This window comes from Nannospalax galili, unplaced genomic scaffold (genome assembly GCF_000622305.1).
Source record: "Nannospalax galili isolate Female #2095 unplaced genomic scaffold, S.galili_v1.0 scaffold183, whole genome shotgun sequence".
Taxonomy (NCBI): domain Eukaryota; kingdom Metazoa; phylum Chordata; class Mammalia; order Rodentia; family Spalacidae; genus Nannospalax; species Nannospalax galili.
The window spans coordinates 2,161,402-2,177,706 of record NW_008350555.1 but is presented as its reverse complement, the minus strand read 5'-3'; the positions used below and the strand labels follow the sequence as shown (position 1 = coordinate 2,177,706).

The 16,305-nt window shown below is 42.6% G+C and overlaps 1 protein-coding gene across 2 annotated transcripts in view; it reads left to right on the top strand.

Moving 5' to 3' along the window:
- The first annotated feature begins 4,862 nt into the window (after positions 1-4,862).
- Positions 4,863-16,305, top strand: part of Ccne2 (cyclin E2) — a 12,713-nt gene continuing 1,270 nt past the window's right edge. The window contains exons 1-11 of one of the 2 annotated variants that reach the window (XM_029570796.1): positions 4,863-5,315; positions 6,434-6,474; positions 6,567-6,666; positions 6,748-6,801; positions 7,519-7,670; positions 8,484-8,619; positions 11,473-11,619; positions 12,979-13,074; positions 13,834-13,968; positions 15,175-15,286; positions 16,136-16,293. In XM_029570796.1, the coding sequence (XP_029426656.1) occupies positions 6,461-6,474; positions 6,567-6,666; positions 6,748-6,801; positions 7,519-7,670; positions 8,484-8,619; positions 11,473-11,619; positions 12,979-13,074; positions 13,834-13,968; positions 15,175-15,286; positions 16,136-16,293 (1,104 nt within the window). In that variant the 5' untranslated portion in view covers positions 4,863-5,315; positions 6,434-6,460. Of the gene's footprint in view, positions 5,316-5,494; positions 5,567-6,433; positions 6,475-6,566; positions 6,667-6,747; positions 6,802-7,518; positions 7,671-8,483; positions 8,620-11,472; positions 11,620-12,978; positions 13,075-13,833; positions 13,969-15,174; positions 15,287-16,135; positions 16,294-16,305 lie in introns of those variants that run through there. The other variant, XM_008847843.3, reaches the window with a different exon arrangement.

The following is a 16,305-nucleotide window of genomic DNA, read 5'->3' as shown; positions in this document are numbered from 1 at the left end:
CCATAACATCTCCTGTTATCTTTTCCTTAGTGTGTAGCAATAGACACACATTTATTCTGTCCCCTACCCCACAGAATATAAGCTCTGTGTGCAGAGATAATGTCTTTGTTTCTTGTTTTATTTATTCTTTGTCTGTGTGTCTGTGTGTGTGTGCCTGTCAGAAAACAACTGGAAACTGGTTCTCTCCTTCACTGTGGGTCCCAGATACTGCACTCAGGTTTTCAGACTTGGTAGTAGGTGCCTTTACCTGCTAAGCCATCTCATCGTGAGATCACTTCTTGGTAACCCCCATGCCTCCTGCAGTTATCCTCGTCTACATAGCGAATTTGTGTTCAAGGTCAGCCTGAGATACAAGAGATATCTCAAACAATTTGAGTAAGTATGGACTTTAGTGAAGAACACCACTAATTAATTAACAGCAAACGTATCACATGGCAGTGAACATGTGACAACAGGGGAAACTGAAGTGGGCAGGGTATATGAAAGCTGTTCTACCTGCTCATTTTTTTCTGTAATTTTTTTTTTTTTTTTTTTTTTTTGGTCTTTTTGAGACAGGGTCTCCCTGTAGCCCCAGCTGTCCTGGAACTCACTATGTAGATCAGGCTGGCCTTGAACTCACAGAGATCTGCCTGCCTCTGCCTCCCAAGTGCTGGGATTAAAGGCATGCGCCACCATGCCTGGCCTGTAAATTTTTAAGAAATATCTACTAACAAAAAAGAAATGTAGTATTTACTAGGGTAATTCTCCCACCCACCACCTAACCAAATTAGCATTTACCAAGGTCCTAGCCTGTAATCCTAGCTACTCAAGAAGCTGAAGGAGAACTGCACATTCAAGGCCAGCAGGGCAACTTATCAATACCCTAGCTCAAAAACTAGAAAGTAAAAAAGGGGCCAGGGATATAACTCAGCAGTACAGTGCTTATGCAGGAGACTCATGGTTCAATTTTTAAGTAGATAGCTGTTGTCTTGTTTGAGGGCAGAGCAATGGAGCATAATAATAAACATCTGGGAGGCCTACACAGAGGAGGAGGCACAGCAAAGAAAGACACACAAACAAATGTGTAGGCTGGGTCTTGACTTTATTTTGAAGAGACAGGGTTTTACTATGCTGCCCAGATCAGCCTGGAATCCCTAGAAACAAGCAATTCTGTCTCAGCAACTCAGTGACTGGAACAAGAGGTACAAATCCCCGATTCTGACTTTAAAAAAAAAAAAACCTGGGGGCTGGAGAGATGGCTCTGCAGTTAAGAACACTGGTTGTTCTTGCAGAAGACCCAGGTTCGAATTCCAGCACCCACATGGCAGCTAACAACTGTCCTAACTCCAGTTCCAGGGGATCCGACAGCCTCTTCTGACCTCCGCGGGTACTGCACGACACGGGTGCGCTTACCTACATGCAGGCAGTACACACATACACATAAAAAAAAACAATAAATTAAAAAAAAAAAACTGGAGCTGGAGAGATGGCTCAGTGGTTAAGAGCACTGTCTGCTCTTGCAGAGGACCTGGGTTCGATTCCCAGCACCCACATGGCGACTACGAACCGTCCTTGACTCCAGTTCCAGGGGAAACCGAAGCCCTCTTCTGACCTCCACGGCATTGCACGATACGGGTGCACTCACATGCATGCAGGCACTACACTCGTACACATAAAATAAATAAATAAATATATATATATATATATATATATAAAATAAAATAAAAAAAACCTGTGCCTCCAAGAATCTGCTTAGGTATTCTTCTCCCTGAAAATGAATATGGGAACAATCAAAATGACCACCTCTAAGGAAGCACTGTAAAGGTTAATAGTTTATTTGCTATATTATTGTAGCACATGCACAGTAGATAAATATACTTCAGGAAGTGCCAAAGTTTCTAAATATATAAAGGAAATTTTAAACATTTCAAAGTAGGTAAAATGTAAAACTGGAATGACTGCATAAAAAAGAAGCTAAAATGAACATAAAAACATGAAGATGGGTGGAGCATGGTGGCTAAGCTTTTCATTCCAGTACTCCAGAGGCAGAGGCAGGTAGATCTCTGTAAATTCAAGGCCAGTCTGGCCTACATACTGAGTTCCAGGCCAGCTGCAGCTACAGGGAGACCTTGTCTCAAAAAAGACCAAAAAAAAAAAAAGAAAGAAAGATGACATATTTAAGATGATGCAGAGCTGGAGAGATGCATCAATGGTTAAGAGCGCTGGCTGCTCTTGCAGAGGAGCCGGGTTTGATTCCCAGCACCCACATGGCAGCCAACAACCATCTATAATTCCAGTTCCAGGGGATCTGATGCCCTCTTCTGACCTCTGAGGGCACTGTACAACATGGGTGCACTTATACGCATGGAATATACTCATACACATAAAAAATAAAAATAAAGCTGGGCATGGTGGCACATGCCTTTAATCCCAGCACTTAGGAGACAGAGGCAGGCAGATCTCTGTGAGTTCGAGGCGAGCCTGGTCAACATAGTGAGTTACAGGCCAGCTGGGGCTACAGAGAGACCCTGTCTCAAAAAGACTAAATAAATAATTTTTTTTTAAATATACTTAACTCTGACCATATTCGTCCCCTATTCTCCTCTCTTGTTTGCTTCCTCTTTCCAAACAGTCCCCTTTCTATTTTCATGCTGCTTTTTTTTCCCTTGCAGTGTTGAGGATCAAACCTATGCTAAGTAAGCGCGCTCACTGTATCTATCCCAGCCTTAGGTCTTGCAATTTTCATCTAGATTTGGCCTATGAGAGAAAACAGGCCATATATCTTCCTGAATCTGCCTTATATCAAGTAGTAAGTTCCAGCTCCTTTCATTTTCCTGCAAATGAAAGAATATATATATTTTTGGTCTTTTTGAGACAGGGTCTCTCTGTAGCCTCAGCTGGCCTGCAACTCACTACTGTAGACCAGGCTGGCCTCATCTCACAAAGATATTCCTTTCCTCCCTCCCTTCCCCTTCTTTCCCCGCCCCCACCTCTGCCTCTGCCTCCTAGATACTGAGATTAAAGGCATGCACCACCATGTCCAGCTAATTTTTCTTTTCTATGACTGAATAATACTTGATCGTGTATTTAGGTTTTCATTGCCAGGCACCTAAGCTGATTCTATAACTTGGATATTGTGAATATTAGTGCCATAATAAATGTGTGTAGGTATCTCTGCTGTAGGCTGATTTTGATTCATATACCCAAGCAGAAACATGTGGTTCTTCAAATTTCATCTGGAAAACAACACTTGAGATGGAAAACAATTCTTTTCTAGAGAAAAACCCATGCTCATAGGGACCTGTAACTCTCAGCAGTACAGTTTGTCTTAAGATGAAAGGTCATGGTTTTACAGAGCCACTTGTCTACTCATATGGTAGCATTCACCCAGTTCCTTTCCACACAAAACTGTCTTGAGATTGCTGTAATTTCTCATTTACTGCAGCCACACTGTTCCATAATAGTCAAGGGTATGACCAAAGCACATTTCTAGTAAGAGCGACTTGTTTACAATCAACTGATAGAGCTGGGCATACCATACTCAAAGACCAATTCCATAAATGTTAACATCCCTCGTTTTCAGTGTATATTTATTTGAGACGGTCTCATTATGTAGCCCTGGCTGGCCTGAAACACACTATGTAAACTGGGCTGGCCTCCGACTAACAGAGATCTGCCTGTCTCTGGCACTGAGTGCTGGGATTAAAGGTGTGCGCTACCGTGCCCAGCTGTTTTCATTGTATGTTTATCAAGTTCGCCCACAGAGACCACCTGTTTTGTGTCTTCTTTCTAGGGACAATGACTCCTGTAGCCCAAGTTGGTCTTAAACCGGCTATGTAGCTGAGGCAGTGGGCCATCAGCTTCGCATATACTCATTCAACACACATTTACTGAAAGACGCACGCATACCCGCGTCTGCTTTCTTGTCATCATAGGTTGGAGCTATTTTTGATGACATGACTGCAAAAGCGAGGCAACTCCCGCCTTGTCTAGAGCCATGATAAGCATTACTGAGTATGAAGCTTCCCAGGACGCAGGAGGCACGGGCCTCCTATAAGTATCACCCTGGACAAGTTCTCTCAGGCATCTCTGGAAAAGAATTCTTTTCTCGGTGCAAAGCGACTGCCCTGCGTCCCCTGGGGAACACCACAGGTTCTTCCTAGACTCTGGGGCGCTCGGGAGCAGCGCTGCACAATAGGCTACGGCGGCGCCTCCAGGTGCATCTCGGGAACGTCAGCAGAACCACCCTAGTCCTCCGTGCTCTCGCCCCGCTCATTCCGGCCTATTCCGGCCGTGCACTCAGAAACCCTTCGGCCTGCCTCCTGGGTTCCCGGGGTCTTTGTTCCCGGAGCGCGGACCCACCACAGGACTGTTTGCGTGTGTGACCCACACATCCAGCCTGGAGATGTGCAGGGGCGTGGAGAGGTAGCCCAAACGCCGGACCAGGATACCCGGATCTAGGCGCTCGGCCCACCTCCCTCCCAGCGCGCTCGCCAGCGGCAGCTCTCCCGCGCAGACGGTTCGCGCGGGCTCCGCAGGGCGCGCTGGCGGCGAGGCGGGGCGGGGCGCGCGGGTCCGGGGCCTGCACGTGGTGGCCGCAGTCATGCCTTCCCGGCCCGGTCTCTAGGGGGCCTCCGCGACTGTGCAGACGGGTGTGCCCCAATTCACTCCAGTGAAGTGGTTTAACGCCCACTGGAGCCTGGGAAAGGGAAAGGAAGGGAGGGCGCAAGCGTTTCCCGCGCGGAGACGGCGAGATGGACATCTCAGGGAAAGGGCAGGGGCTGGTGGCGGGCCGAAGTAACCGGTCCTCGGACGCGATGACCGGGTCATCGGGACCGGGCTCGAGGACAGGTGTACACGTACCTCGGCGGGGGCTGAAGCGCCTCCCCATTCGTGACCGCCCCGGGGATGGCCAAGCGGCTGTGGCGGCTCTCGAGTGGCTAGCAGCGGCGCACGTGGCCGGCCGCGCGCTCCGGCGTGTTTACATTCTGCGGCCGCTGCACGTTGTGCAGCTGTCCTCGCCTGCCATTGGCTCCTCAGCCACAGCTTTGCTCCTCCCGGAGGGGCGGACCTTCCCGCTCGCAGCGTCTCAAGGAAGACCCAGGTGACCGGGGGCCTTGGCGGGACCACCGGGCGCCCCACGGGGTCGCCACTTCCTGACTGATCTAAACCCAATCGCTCCGCCTCCCCCGGAGCGCCAGGGCTGAAGTGCTGCCCCGCGATCCGAGCACTACAGTGGGAGGGACAGGAGCCGACTGGCGGGAGATGCTGGAACCTAGCTGAGGGCAGCGGACACGGAGGACGCTCTGGGAGGTTGTTGCAGCGGCGGCTCGCAGGCAGGTGTAGCGGGGCGCCGGACCGGGAAGAGCGGCCGGGGCTGGCTGGCGGCTGTAGAACCTCTGGGCGCCGGCGCATGCTGAGGGCAGGGCGCGGCGTGCGCTGGCGGGCGGGGCGGGCGCGGGCGGGGAAAGGGAGCGCGCAGTCGGAGGTGTCAGTCTGCGGCGCATGCGTGTGGGGCGGTCCTGGGCAGGCTTATATATTGAGTTGGCGCCGGCGCCAGCTGAGACGAGCTGTAGAGGGTCTGGCGGTGAGATATTGGGCAGGGGTGGGGGGTGGGGGATGCGGGAGGGAAGCAAGCCTCGCCTGGTGGGAGCCTTGGGAGAGGAAAAATGGGAGGGCGAACTGGATGACTCGGATTAATGGGTTTTCGAGGTCGGTCCCTGTCAAGATTCCCGTAGGACCAAAGAGCGGTGGGGGATGGGGGATGGTGGAGGTAGGTACCCCCTAAGTGAGGCCACGGAAGAGCCCCTCATTCTAGGGGCTGACCGCCCTCATCTGGAGATCTCCCGAAGGTGCGGATCCCTTCACCGGGGGAAAAAGTTCATGACGTGCCCAGTTTCCTCCCTTAACTCCCTTTTTCTTCCCTGTCCTGGAGTTAGGGTCCCGTGGCCCCTCCAAGCGACACTGCCCACCGCCGGGTGGGGCCGGGAAGGAGGGAAAGGCGCCTGGAGGACGTGACACCGGCCTATTCCCTCCGCCCCCCCTTTCCCCGCCACTGCCGCTCTCCAAATTGGCGCGGAACCCGCTTCTCAGCGTTTGGCCTCCACAGCCAGCTCTCGGCAGCGGCAGCGGCGGGCCGATCTTGGGCGCGCCATCCCCACCCTGGGCGTGCAGGGCAGAAAGTGGATGACCCAGAAAACCTCATCTGAGGGGTGCTTTGCAATTTTTTTTAGGCACATGTTTGCCAAGTGCTTTGAGGAAATGCAGGCTATGTATGCAAAATTAATTAGCATGAGGTAACTAATGTGCAGAAGATATTGTGGTATATATTTTTTAATAGGCTCAAGCCACCTTTGGGTAACATTAGCTGTAACTTCTGAATTCGCTTTAATTAGCACTTGGAGAATATGAATGACAATGTTCTTGATTCTGGTTTATCTTCTCTCCCATTTAGGAGTTTTTTAGGCCTGAAACAAGAGAAATGTCAAGACGCAGGTAACACTCTTGGAGATATGTTTCAAAATGAGCTGCTGCCTTTGAAATGCATGACTTACTAATTAAACTTCCTTTTAAAAAATTCACCACAGTAGCCGTTTACAAGCTAAGCAGCAGCATGCCCAGTCCAACCAGCCAGATTCCCCCCAAGAAGCTCAGATAATTCAGACCAAGAAGAGAAAAACAGCACAGGTGATTTAAGGAGAAAGGGGGAGGGGGAGGAAATTCCTTGCTGGGACCTTAGCTTACAAAATGGTCTTTTCTATTTTCCAGGATGTTAAAAAAAGACAAGAGGAGGTCACCAAGAAACATCAGTTTGAGATTAGGGTAATGCAGAACGGGTTTGGGTGGGTTTGGAGGAAAGTAAAGTAGAAATTGTGTGACTGCTTTGCAGTGTAGATTCCTCTGACACTCTTCAGGCCCCACAGAGGTCAACAGGAAGGAGGTTCATATATGCCTGGATCCTAGTACAGCTGCAGTGTAGTTTGCCTTGAAGCAGCTGGTTCCTTTTTGTAAATCCCTCCCTCTTGGAATTGGCTGGTGCACCAGGGCCCGCCTAATCTGCCCAATATACTGTTCTTTGTTCACTCTGAGACTATAGTAGAGGGTCCTAATAGCTGATTCTTTGGCATGAAAAGGACGTGAAATCACTGACAGCCTAGCACCCAGCCCTTCACTACCTCTTCTTCCTATGTGTTATTCAAAAAGCACTTAGAAACAGCGATGCCCTTCAAAACCAATGTTATTGAAGAAAAGGTCCTCTAAGTGATTGCACTTGATTCAATTTTTAAAGATTTTGCCTTTAAACACTATTAGGAGAGTTCTTATTTTTAAAATAAATACCTTATTCCTGCTAATATTTCTAGAATCAGAGAATTGCATTCTTTTAAAATGATAGTTTATAAAGATTGATATGAATTATGTGGCTTTAAAAATATGAATCTGAAATTAGCTGTTAGATACTAGCTTTCATTTCAAGATGCAGAACAAAAGCCAAGATGTCTTGTTACATAACTAAGTTTTTTTTCTTTCTTTAAATGACAGAATTGTTGGCCACCTGTATTGTCTGGGGGAATCAGTCCTTGCATTATCATTGAAACACCTCACAAAGAAATAGAAACAAGTGACTTCTCCAGATTTACAAATTACAGATTCAAAAATCTTTTTATTAATCCTTCACCTCTGCCAGATTTAAGGTAAGAAAAATTTTGGTAAGTCTGCACCAAAAGTTAAGATTGTAGACTCAAAACAGTGCCATATATTCTCTCTTGCCTTATTTACAATCTTAACTCTGTTATTTTCCCTTGTTTGCTGAACACTACCAGATCTAGCAGAACTGAATTACCTTTTTAATGTATTTTAAATAATTTAAGTTAAAATGGAACATTTTAATCTAGACAGCATTTTTCATTATCAGCCCTATTCCTTATCAAGCTTAGTAAAGTCTACCTATATTTCTAGTTTATGATATGACTAAGAGATACAGCTTATACAAAACATTTGTGTAGTGATTTACAGTTGAATTGATAAGCAAATTAATGGAATCAAATAATAAAATTCATCAGCCTTGAGCCCCATACTTTGTAGTCCCTTAACCTCACTGTAGGTCATTCTACTATTTATGATCTGTTTCTAGGTGGTGAGAGTTGTCATCATTGTGATCCTATGCTGTGCCTTAAATATTTTAAGTTTCTAGCTGTTGCTTTTGAGAAAACACTGTTATCTTAATCTGTGACTTTTATAAATTATAAGTAGGATGAAAAAGCACCCCTACAACTTACCAATTTTGATAGTCATACTCCAGAGGTCAGTGAAGTTGCAAGCTTCTACTGTCTCATGAAAAAAGTAGTTTCTAAATAAACTGGAAATCTGATTAACTAAGAGCTACTTCTTTCAAGTTCTAATTGCAAGTTGGTTTGAATACCTAAAAGTTGGATTTATGCTGTGTAATCAGAGCTTGTACACATCACACAATGTAAATTATGTGCTTCCCCCCCCCCCTTATATAGCTGGGGATGTTCAAAGGAGGTTTGGCTTAACATGTTAAAAAAAGAAAGCAGATATGTGCATGACAAGCATTTTGAAGTTCTGCATTCTGACTTGGAACCACAGATGAGGTCAATACTTTTAGACTGGCTTTTAGAGGTATGTTCTAAAAATATAGGTTTTCTTTGTCTCTGATGGAAAAAATATATATTTCTATGTGACTTCAAAGTATACTGTCCATTACCAGCAAGCTATTTTTTCAGGGGCACATATTATAATCTGTGGCACCTAAAGGAGAATATGACTTATCTTTGTTATTTCCTCTTGTAATACTGGGGATTGAACCCAAGACCTTGTGTATGTTAGGCAAGCACTGAGCTATACCCCCCAGACCAGTTATCTACTTATAAGAGTAAACTCAAGGGTTGGAGTTTAGTTAGTGTGTGTGCCCTGCAAGCATTAAATGAGGCCCTAGGTTAATGCCCAGCATCAAAACAAAGAGTACAATCCTAAGGACACAGCCTCTTCCATATACCCCAAACCTCTAATTCAGAATTCCTGGTATGTGCTAGGTACAGTGTTCTAGATGCGGGTAATTAAAAATAACATATTTAGTTGACTGTGTTTTGAATGCTGGCATACAAAGAACCAGCCTAGGTTTCAGGGCCCTCAGAAGTCTTTTTCTGCATTATCAAAGCCAAAATAGGAATCTTGAGTCCATGCCCTAAATGAGAAGGCTTTGGATACCTGGAGGCCCTAAGCCCTCCTAAGTTTCATTTAGTTTCTTTTAAAATGTACTCCTATTCCTTAAAAAAAAAAAAAAAATTATACTTCTGAGTATTGTGGTATATTCATAATCCCAGTGTGGCTGAGGCAAGAAGAATCAGGAATTTAAGGCCAGCCTGGATGCTCCAGGTCAGAAGGGTTACATAGTGAAACCTTGTCTCAAAAAACTATCATTGCTGGGCATGGTGGTACATACTTTTAATACTCAAGAGACAGAGGCAGGCAGAGCTCTGAGCTCTAAGTTAGTCTAGTCTATAACAAGTTCCAGGCCAGCTGGGGCTACAGGAAGACCCTGTCTCAAAAACAACAAAATTATTATGATTAAATTATTGTATTAACAATTTAGGAGTATCAGTAGTCCTAAAGTTCCTATAGACCTGTGCAAACATTATTCACTGAGGTCCATTCCCTGTCTCTGGATAATTTTAAAATTATTGCTGAGGAAACAATGATGATAAACTGATTTTCTTCAACCCTTGGATATTTGCTTTTTAGTCTGATAGAGATGATGTACTGAGGCAGGAAGATTTAAAAATCTGATGCAAGCAAAGGCAGCTTACAAAAAAAATGTCTCAAAATAAAGGACAGGTGGGTAAGGAGTATGTAGCTTAGTGGTGAAATGCCTGCCTGACACATCTGAGGCTTAGGTTCAACCCCCAACATGGGGGGAGGAGTACGAGGAGAGGGGAATAAGACTCATTCTAAGGGAAAAGGCTGCGAGGTTCTGGGTAGGTTAGCCCATGGTAGAGCTCAGAAGCTATCAGAAATGTTTTCAAGGCTACAAAATGGTTCTGCACAGAAATAAGAGGGTTGTTGGGGTTTTTCTGCCTTTTCATTTGGGGGGGTCTGAAGACAACATAGGGTCTATTTCTGAATATCTAGTGATAATGGAATCAATATAGGCATAAATATGCTGATTAAAATTTTCTCTTTGTATGATACACTGATTTTTATCCAATGATTGTTATACCATGTTCCTTTTTTCCCTATTTATGATTATATATGCAAATTCACACAAAATATAATAAATCAAATGTTTTTTTAGTCTAAGTGAAAAGATAGTTCAGTGTTTGAAAATACTTTATTACCTTAGTAGTTAAAAGGGGCGGGGGGGAATCCTAGAATGTCAACAGATGGAAAAAATGTCTTCCTGAAATGCAACATTTATTCCTGATTTTTCTCTTTTTTCCTTTTATTTTATGTGTATGAGTGTATTGCGTGCATATATGTGAGTGCACCCGTGTCATGCAATGCTGCAGAGGTCAGAAGAGGGCTTCAGATTCCCCTGCAACTGGAGTTATGGACAATTTGTAGCTGCCATGTGGGTGCTGGGAATTGAACCTGGGTTCTCTGCAAGAGCAGTCAGTGCTCTTAACCGCTAAGCCATCTCCTCCAGCCCCTCTTTTTTTTTTTTTAAATAGGGTTCCCCTGTAGCTACAGCTGGCCTGGAATTTGGTATAAAGACCAGGTTGGCCTCAATTTCAGAAAGATCCACCTGCCTCTGCCTACTGAGTGCTGGTGGGATTAAAGGTGTGTACCACTATGCCTGTTTTTCTCTTTAGATTTAATTATGTGTATATGTGCCTGTGAGTGCAGGTGATCTCAAAGGCCAGAAAGGGCATTGGACCCCCTGGAGCTGGAGTTACAGGCAATTATGACCTACCCAGACTTCCTGTGCTGGGAGCTGAACTCAGGTCCTATGGAAGAGCTGTACACACTCTTTACCACTGCCATTTTCTAGACCCTTCTATTTCTGATTTTAAAATAATGTAACAAACTGTGAATAGAAGTTATTTAACAGTTTTTATTTGAACTCATCTATTACTATCCCTGTTTCCTCATATCTAAAAGTGGACAATGGCACCTGTTTCATGAAGCTACTCTGAAAATTAAAAACTTGCCCTTTAGTATGGAAATTACAGTATTAATGGTAATGAAACATGAAGGTAATTCCCACTGAACTAAAACATGGGATGAGATAGATTTATTAGCCTGCAGTAAAATAGGAAAAAAGTAACAGATGAAAAACATGGAAAAAAAAAAAGTAAAGCTATTAGAATAAATGAGGATAATAATAGGCTTATCCTATTAGTACCTGTTATTTTTTTCCTCCCTCTCACATCTTAGTATTGGTATCTTAAAAAGCAAAGTTGGGTCTAAAAGTATTTTATAATCTGGTTCTGAAGAAATTCTGGGGATAATATTTAAATATTTGGTTCTTCTTAGGTATGTGAAGTATACACACTTCACAGGGAAACATTTTACCTTGCACAAGACTTTTTTGATAGATCTATCTTGACACAAAAGGATATAAATAAAAACATGCTTCAACTCATTGGGATTACCTCATTGTTCATTGCTTCCAAACTTGAGGTAAGTTCTTAAATTTCATCCAGATATATTATAAACTTGTTTTAAACAAACAATCCCGAGATACTATGATTTTTATATTAAATCTTTAGGAAAGAGGAATGGTTTTGTTATAGTGATGGAAGAAAAAAAAATTATAGCTATCTTTGCCTAATGTAAGTCTAGCTTAGATTCTGGGATTAGTACGATTCATTTCACCAACCAGATCTATCAGTGTTGTCCTTACATGCTCAAAAGAACAGTCTTCAATGAAATGCTGGGTAGGAATAATGGTTTCTCTAGCCTAATGTTGGTGTTACAATCAATAGAAGGCAACTCTTACTGCCTCAGACTTTTCCTACCTAACAACCATCTATTATTCTTCAACAACATAGGTGGTATCATTCTGAGGGTGGTAGAGGAATTATAAGCATGTTAATATCCTGAAGTATGCTTTTCTTTCAAATGTGTCTCCTAGGCTTTATAAATTATCTCCCCAATTCTGCAAAATATGGCACATAGGTTTGTAGTCAATCTGTCCAAATGAAATCTTCCTCTTTAGACTGCTGCCATATGTGGCAGGTTTTTCTTCTAACCTTTTGATTACTTCTAATTATCTGGACTATTGAGACAAACTTGCCATCAGCTAAAACACATTTTTGTTTTTTTCTCCTGTGCTGCGGGTTGAGCCCAGGGCTGTACCCATCCTAAGCATGCTCTATCTCCAGCCCAGGGTTGGTTGATTTGTTTTTTGTTTTGTTTGCTTTTGGTCTGTGTGTGGTCCCCACAACCCCCAAAGTATAGGTGCTAGCTACCAAAGGCAAGCATAGCCCAGTATTTCTTGGTTAACCATACCTTTATACTAAGGTAATGTTTCTAATTTCTAGACTTATTTTTGTTCTTGTTTTGAGATACTTGTAGTAGCCCAAGCTGGCCTTGAACTCTGGATCCTCCTGCCTCTACCTCCCAAGTGATGGGATTAAAGGAGAGTATGCCACCAGCCCCAGCTTTATGCAGTGCTGGACTTCATACATGTTAGGCAAGTGCCCTGCCCAAATGAGCCACACACACATCCCAAGACCTTGTTTGCCGAATGTCTTGTTTTGGTCTGACCACCAGACTAAGCAGTATTAAAAAGTTCAAGGTTTGTGTTGTTTCTTAATAACAGATTAAAATACTCTATTAGCTAAAATTCAGTCAACTCTAGAAAATTAAGCCTTGACAATCAATACAGTAAATACGAAAAATAACAAATATGATTGTTTTGATTTATAATCATTTTGTGAAGTTATCCTTAAAACTGAAGCCTACATGTGGTATATAGTTGCATATAATTCTTTTTGTGCTTAATAAAGTTGTGCTTAATAAAATTCTAAATTTAAGGAAATCTATGCTCCAAAACTCCAAGAGTTTGCTTATGTCACTGATGGTGCTTGCAGTGAAGTAGATATCTTAAAGATGGAACTCAATATATTAAAGGTAATTATGCCTTAATTTTCAGTTGCAACTTCATAATATAATAATTGATTGAACCACAAATATAACAAATAGCCAAAATTTAGGGACAGTAAGATGGTGGGTTAAAGGCACTTACTGATATGCTGAGTTTGATCCTAGTGACCCATATGGTATACAGTTATTTTCTGACTTTCACACAGAAGCCATGACATGTGCCCACTCCCAAATTGAATAGTTTTAAAATATTTTATTATTTTTATTTTATATGTATGAGTGTATTACCTGCATGTGTGTAAGGGCACCCATGCCGTGCAATGCCTGCAGAGGTCAGAAGAAGGCATCAGATTCCCCTGGAACTGGAGTTACGGATGGTTGTTAGCCACCATGTGGGTGCTGGGAATCGAACCCAGGTCCTCTGCAAGAGCAGTCAGTGCTCTTAACCTCTGAGCCATCTCTCCAGCCCCGAATATAGTTTAAGTACATATTTTTTGAGACGGGTCTCCCCAACTGGCCTTGATCTCAAAGATCAACCTGCTTCTGCCTCCAGATTGCTGAGATTAAGGATGTGTGCCATCATGCCTGGCTTAAAAAAAAAAAAAAAATTAAGGGCTAAAATTGAGGCTTTAGTCTTAATATGTAATTTAAAAAGTTAATGCAGCAAAATATTGGCATTGGTTAATGGTTGGTAGGGAAAGTTATTTAACTTCTAAACTCTACTGCATAATGTGATCTAATCTATATGTATAGTCACTAGTCATTAACAGGCATTTTCATTGGCAGGCTTTAAAGTGGGAACTTTGTCCTGTAACAGTTATCTCCTGGTTAAATCTTTTTCTTCAAGTTGATGCTGTTAAAGATGCTCCTAAAGTTCTTCTACCTCAGTATTCTCAGGAAACATTCATTCAAATAGCTCAGGTACTGACACTGTTATTTAGTATATGTTAATATTACTGTTAACACATATTTGTTTAATAATAGTCTTAGACTAGATAACAAAATGGTATGTTGTATTTTCTTAGTTGACAGCAAATAAGCAACCTTATTTTGTTAAGATAGGGTTAATTTATATAACCCAGGCTGGCCTGGTCTGGCTGTGTAGATAGACCTTGCATGGCCTTGATCTCACAGACATCCACCTGCCTCTAGTGCTAAGATTAAAGGTGTCCATGCCACCATGCCCAGGCCCTACTGTAAGGTTTTGTTTTTGTTGTTTTTGAGACTGAAACTCCAAATTTTCTAGGTAGGACAACATTGCAATATTCTATCAAAGTAACTATAGCGGTTGCTGGGCTCATTCTTTGCCTACTACTTGTAAGAACCATCTTAAGGCTTCAGTATCTACCATGTATAAAAGTAAAGAAAATCTCCAATTTTGTGGCATTTCATTGTATTAAACTATTTAAGTTAAAATGTGTTTAAATCTGTAAGCCAACAAAGACGTAGAAAGTTTCTAGTATATGTTATAGATTAAACATCCCTAATCCACAACTGAAAACTTCCATACCAATACTTCTCATTTTAATAGTGTGAACTATCTGAAATCCAAGTAATGTTCTATTTCAAACATTCTTTACCTCCCGTCTTCCTGCCAACCTTGTCTTTTAATAATTTAAAATATTAGAAGCCTTCACTAGCTTTTGCAATCTGAATTAAGTGTCCCTCTTGCAATACGTATCACACTGTTATTACAATCCTTTCCTTGTCTACTTACTCCCTTCCCTGCAATCCCAAGACTACTTCCTTCAGGGTGGCAGCTTATTTATCTTCGAATCCTTAAGAGTTTTTAAAAAATATTTTATTATTTTTATTTTATGTGTATGAGTGTTATGCCTGCATGTAGGTAAGTGCACCCTTGTCGTGCAGTGCCTGTGGAGGACAGAAGAGGGCCTCAGATTTCCTTGAACTGGAGTTATGGACAGTTGTTAGCTTCCATGTGGGTGCTGGGATTTGAACCTGGGTTTTCTGCAAGAAGAGTCAGTGTTCTTAACTGCTGAGCCATCTCTCTAGCCCCTGACTCTTTAGAGTTCTAATAGTCCTGGGTATATGGTCTATAAAGCAGTGAGATGGAAGAGTATTCAGTTTTCTCCTAAATTACTTACACTTTTGTTTTCTACTCGTTAGCTTTTAGATCTGTGTATTCTAGCCATTGACTCGTTAGAATTCCAGTACAGAATTCTGGCTGCTGCCGCCTTGTGCCATTTTACCTCCATTGAAGTGGTTAAGAAAGCCTCAGGTAAGATTTTGTTCTCTTCTTACCTGTTCACAAAATTTAACAGAACTATAACAGCTTACCAAACATGAATTTAACAATTTAGTAGTTTCAGGTTCTTCCTTTCTGTTATAAAGTACTTTACAACCCTTAGTTTATCTTCACAAACAAAAAACAAGGCCAAATGGAAATTAAACCCATTTGAAGCAAAGCAACATACTTTTTAAGTCAATTCAATTTCAATTTCATATGAAAAGGTACTGGTTAAGAAGTTCTAAAGAGGGAGGGGCTGGAGAGACCAGCCTTTAAGAGTACTTACTGCTCTTGCAAAGAACCAGAGTTCAGTTCCTAGCACCTACATCGGGTAGCTCACAACCTCCTGTAACTCTAGCTCCAGGCCAGCAGAACGCTTCCTCTGGCTTCTGTTGAGCACCTGTGCACATGTCTGGGTGTGCATGCATGCACACACGTACATAAAGCCTGAAGCACATGCCTATAATCCCAACATTTTAAATGACTGCCACAAATCTGAGTCCACCCTGGGCTAGGGTGTGTGTGCATGCACACACATACATAAAGCTCTGAAGCACATGCCTATAATCCCAACACTTGAATTGATTGCCACAAATTTGAGTCCACCCTGGGCTACAAGATGAGCTGCAAATAAACTATGAAGCTTTTTTTTTTTTTTTTTAACCTTTTAGATGGTCCTGTTATAAACACAGTTTGAGAGTAATAATGTTTAGATAATTGGGGGTTGTTTACTTTGAAAATGAATTTTTAAATAACTTGAAAGTTGAGAACATCAAAAAGTACATTAGGAATATTAGTTTCTGATATAACCTTAACATTTTCCCAACTTTTAAAATTTAGGTTTGGAGTGGGAGAACATCTCAGAATGTGTAGACTGGATGGTGCCTTTTGTTAGTGTAGTAAAGAGTACTCCTCCAGTGAAGCTGAAGAACTTTAAGAAAATACCTATGGAAGCCAGACATAATATCCAGACACATACAAATTCTTTGGCTCTGCTGGTATGTTTGTTT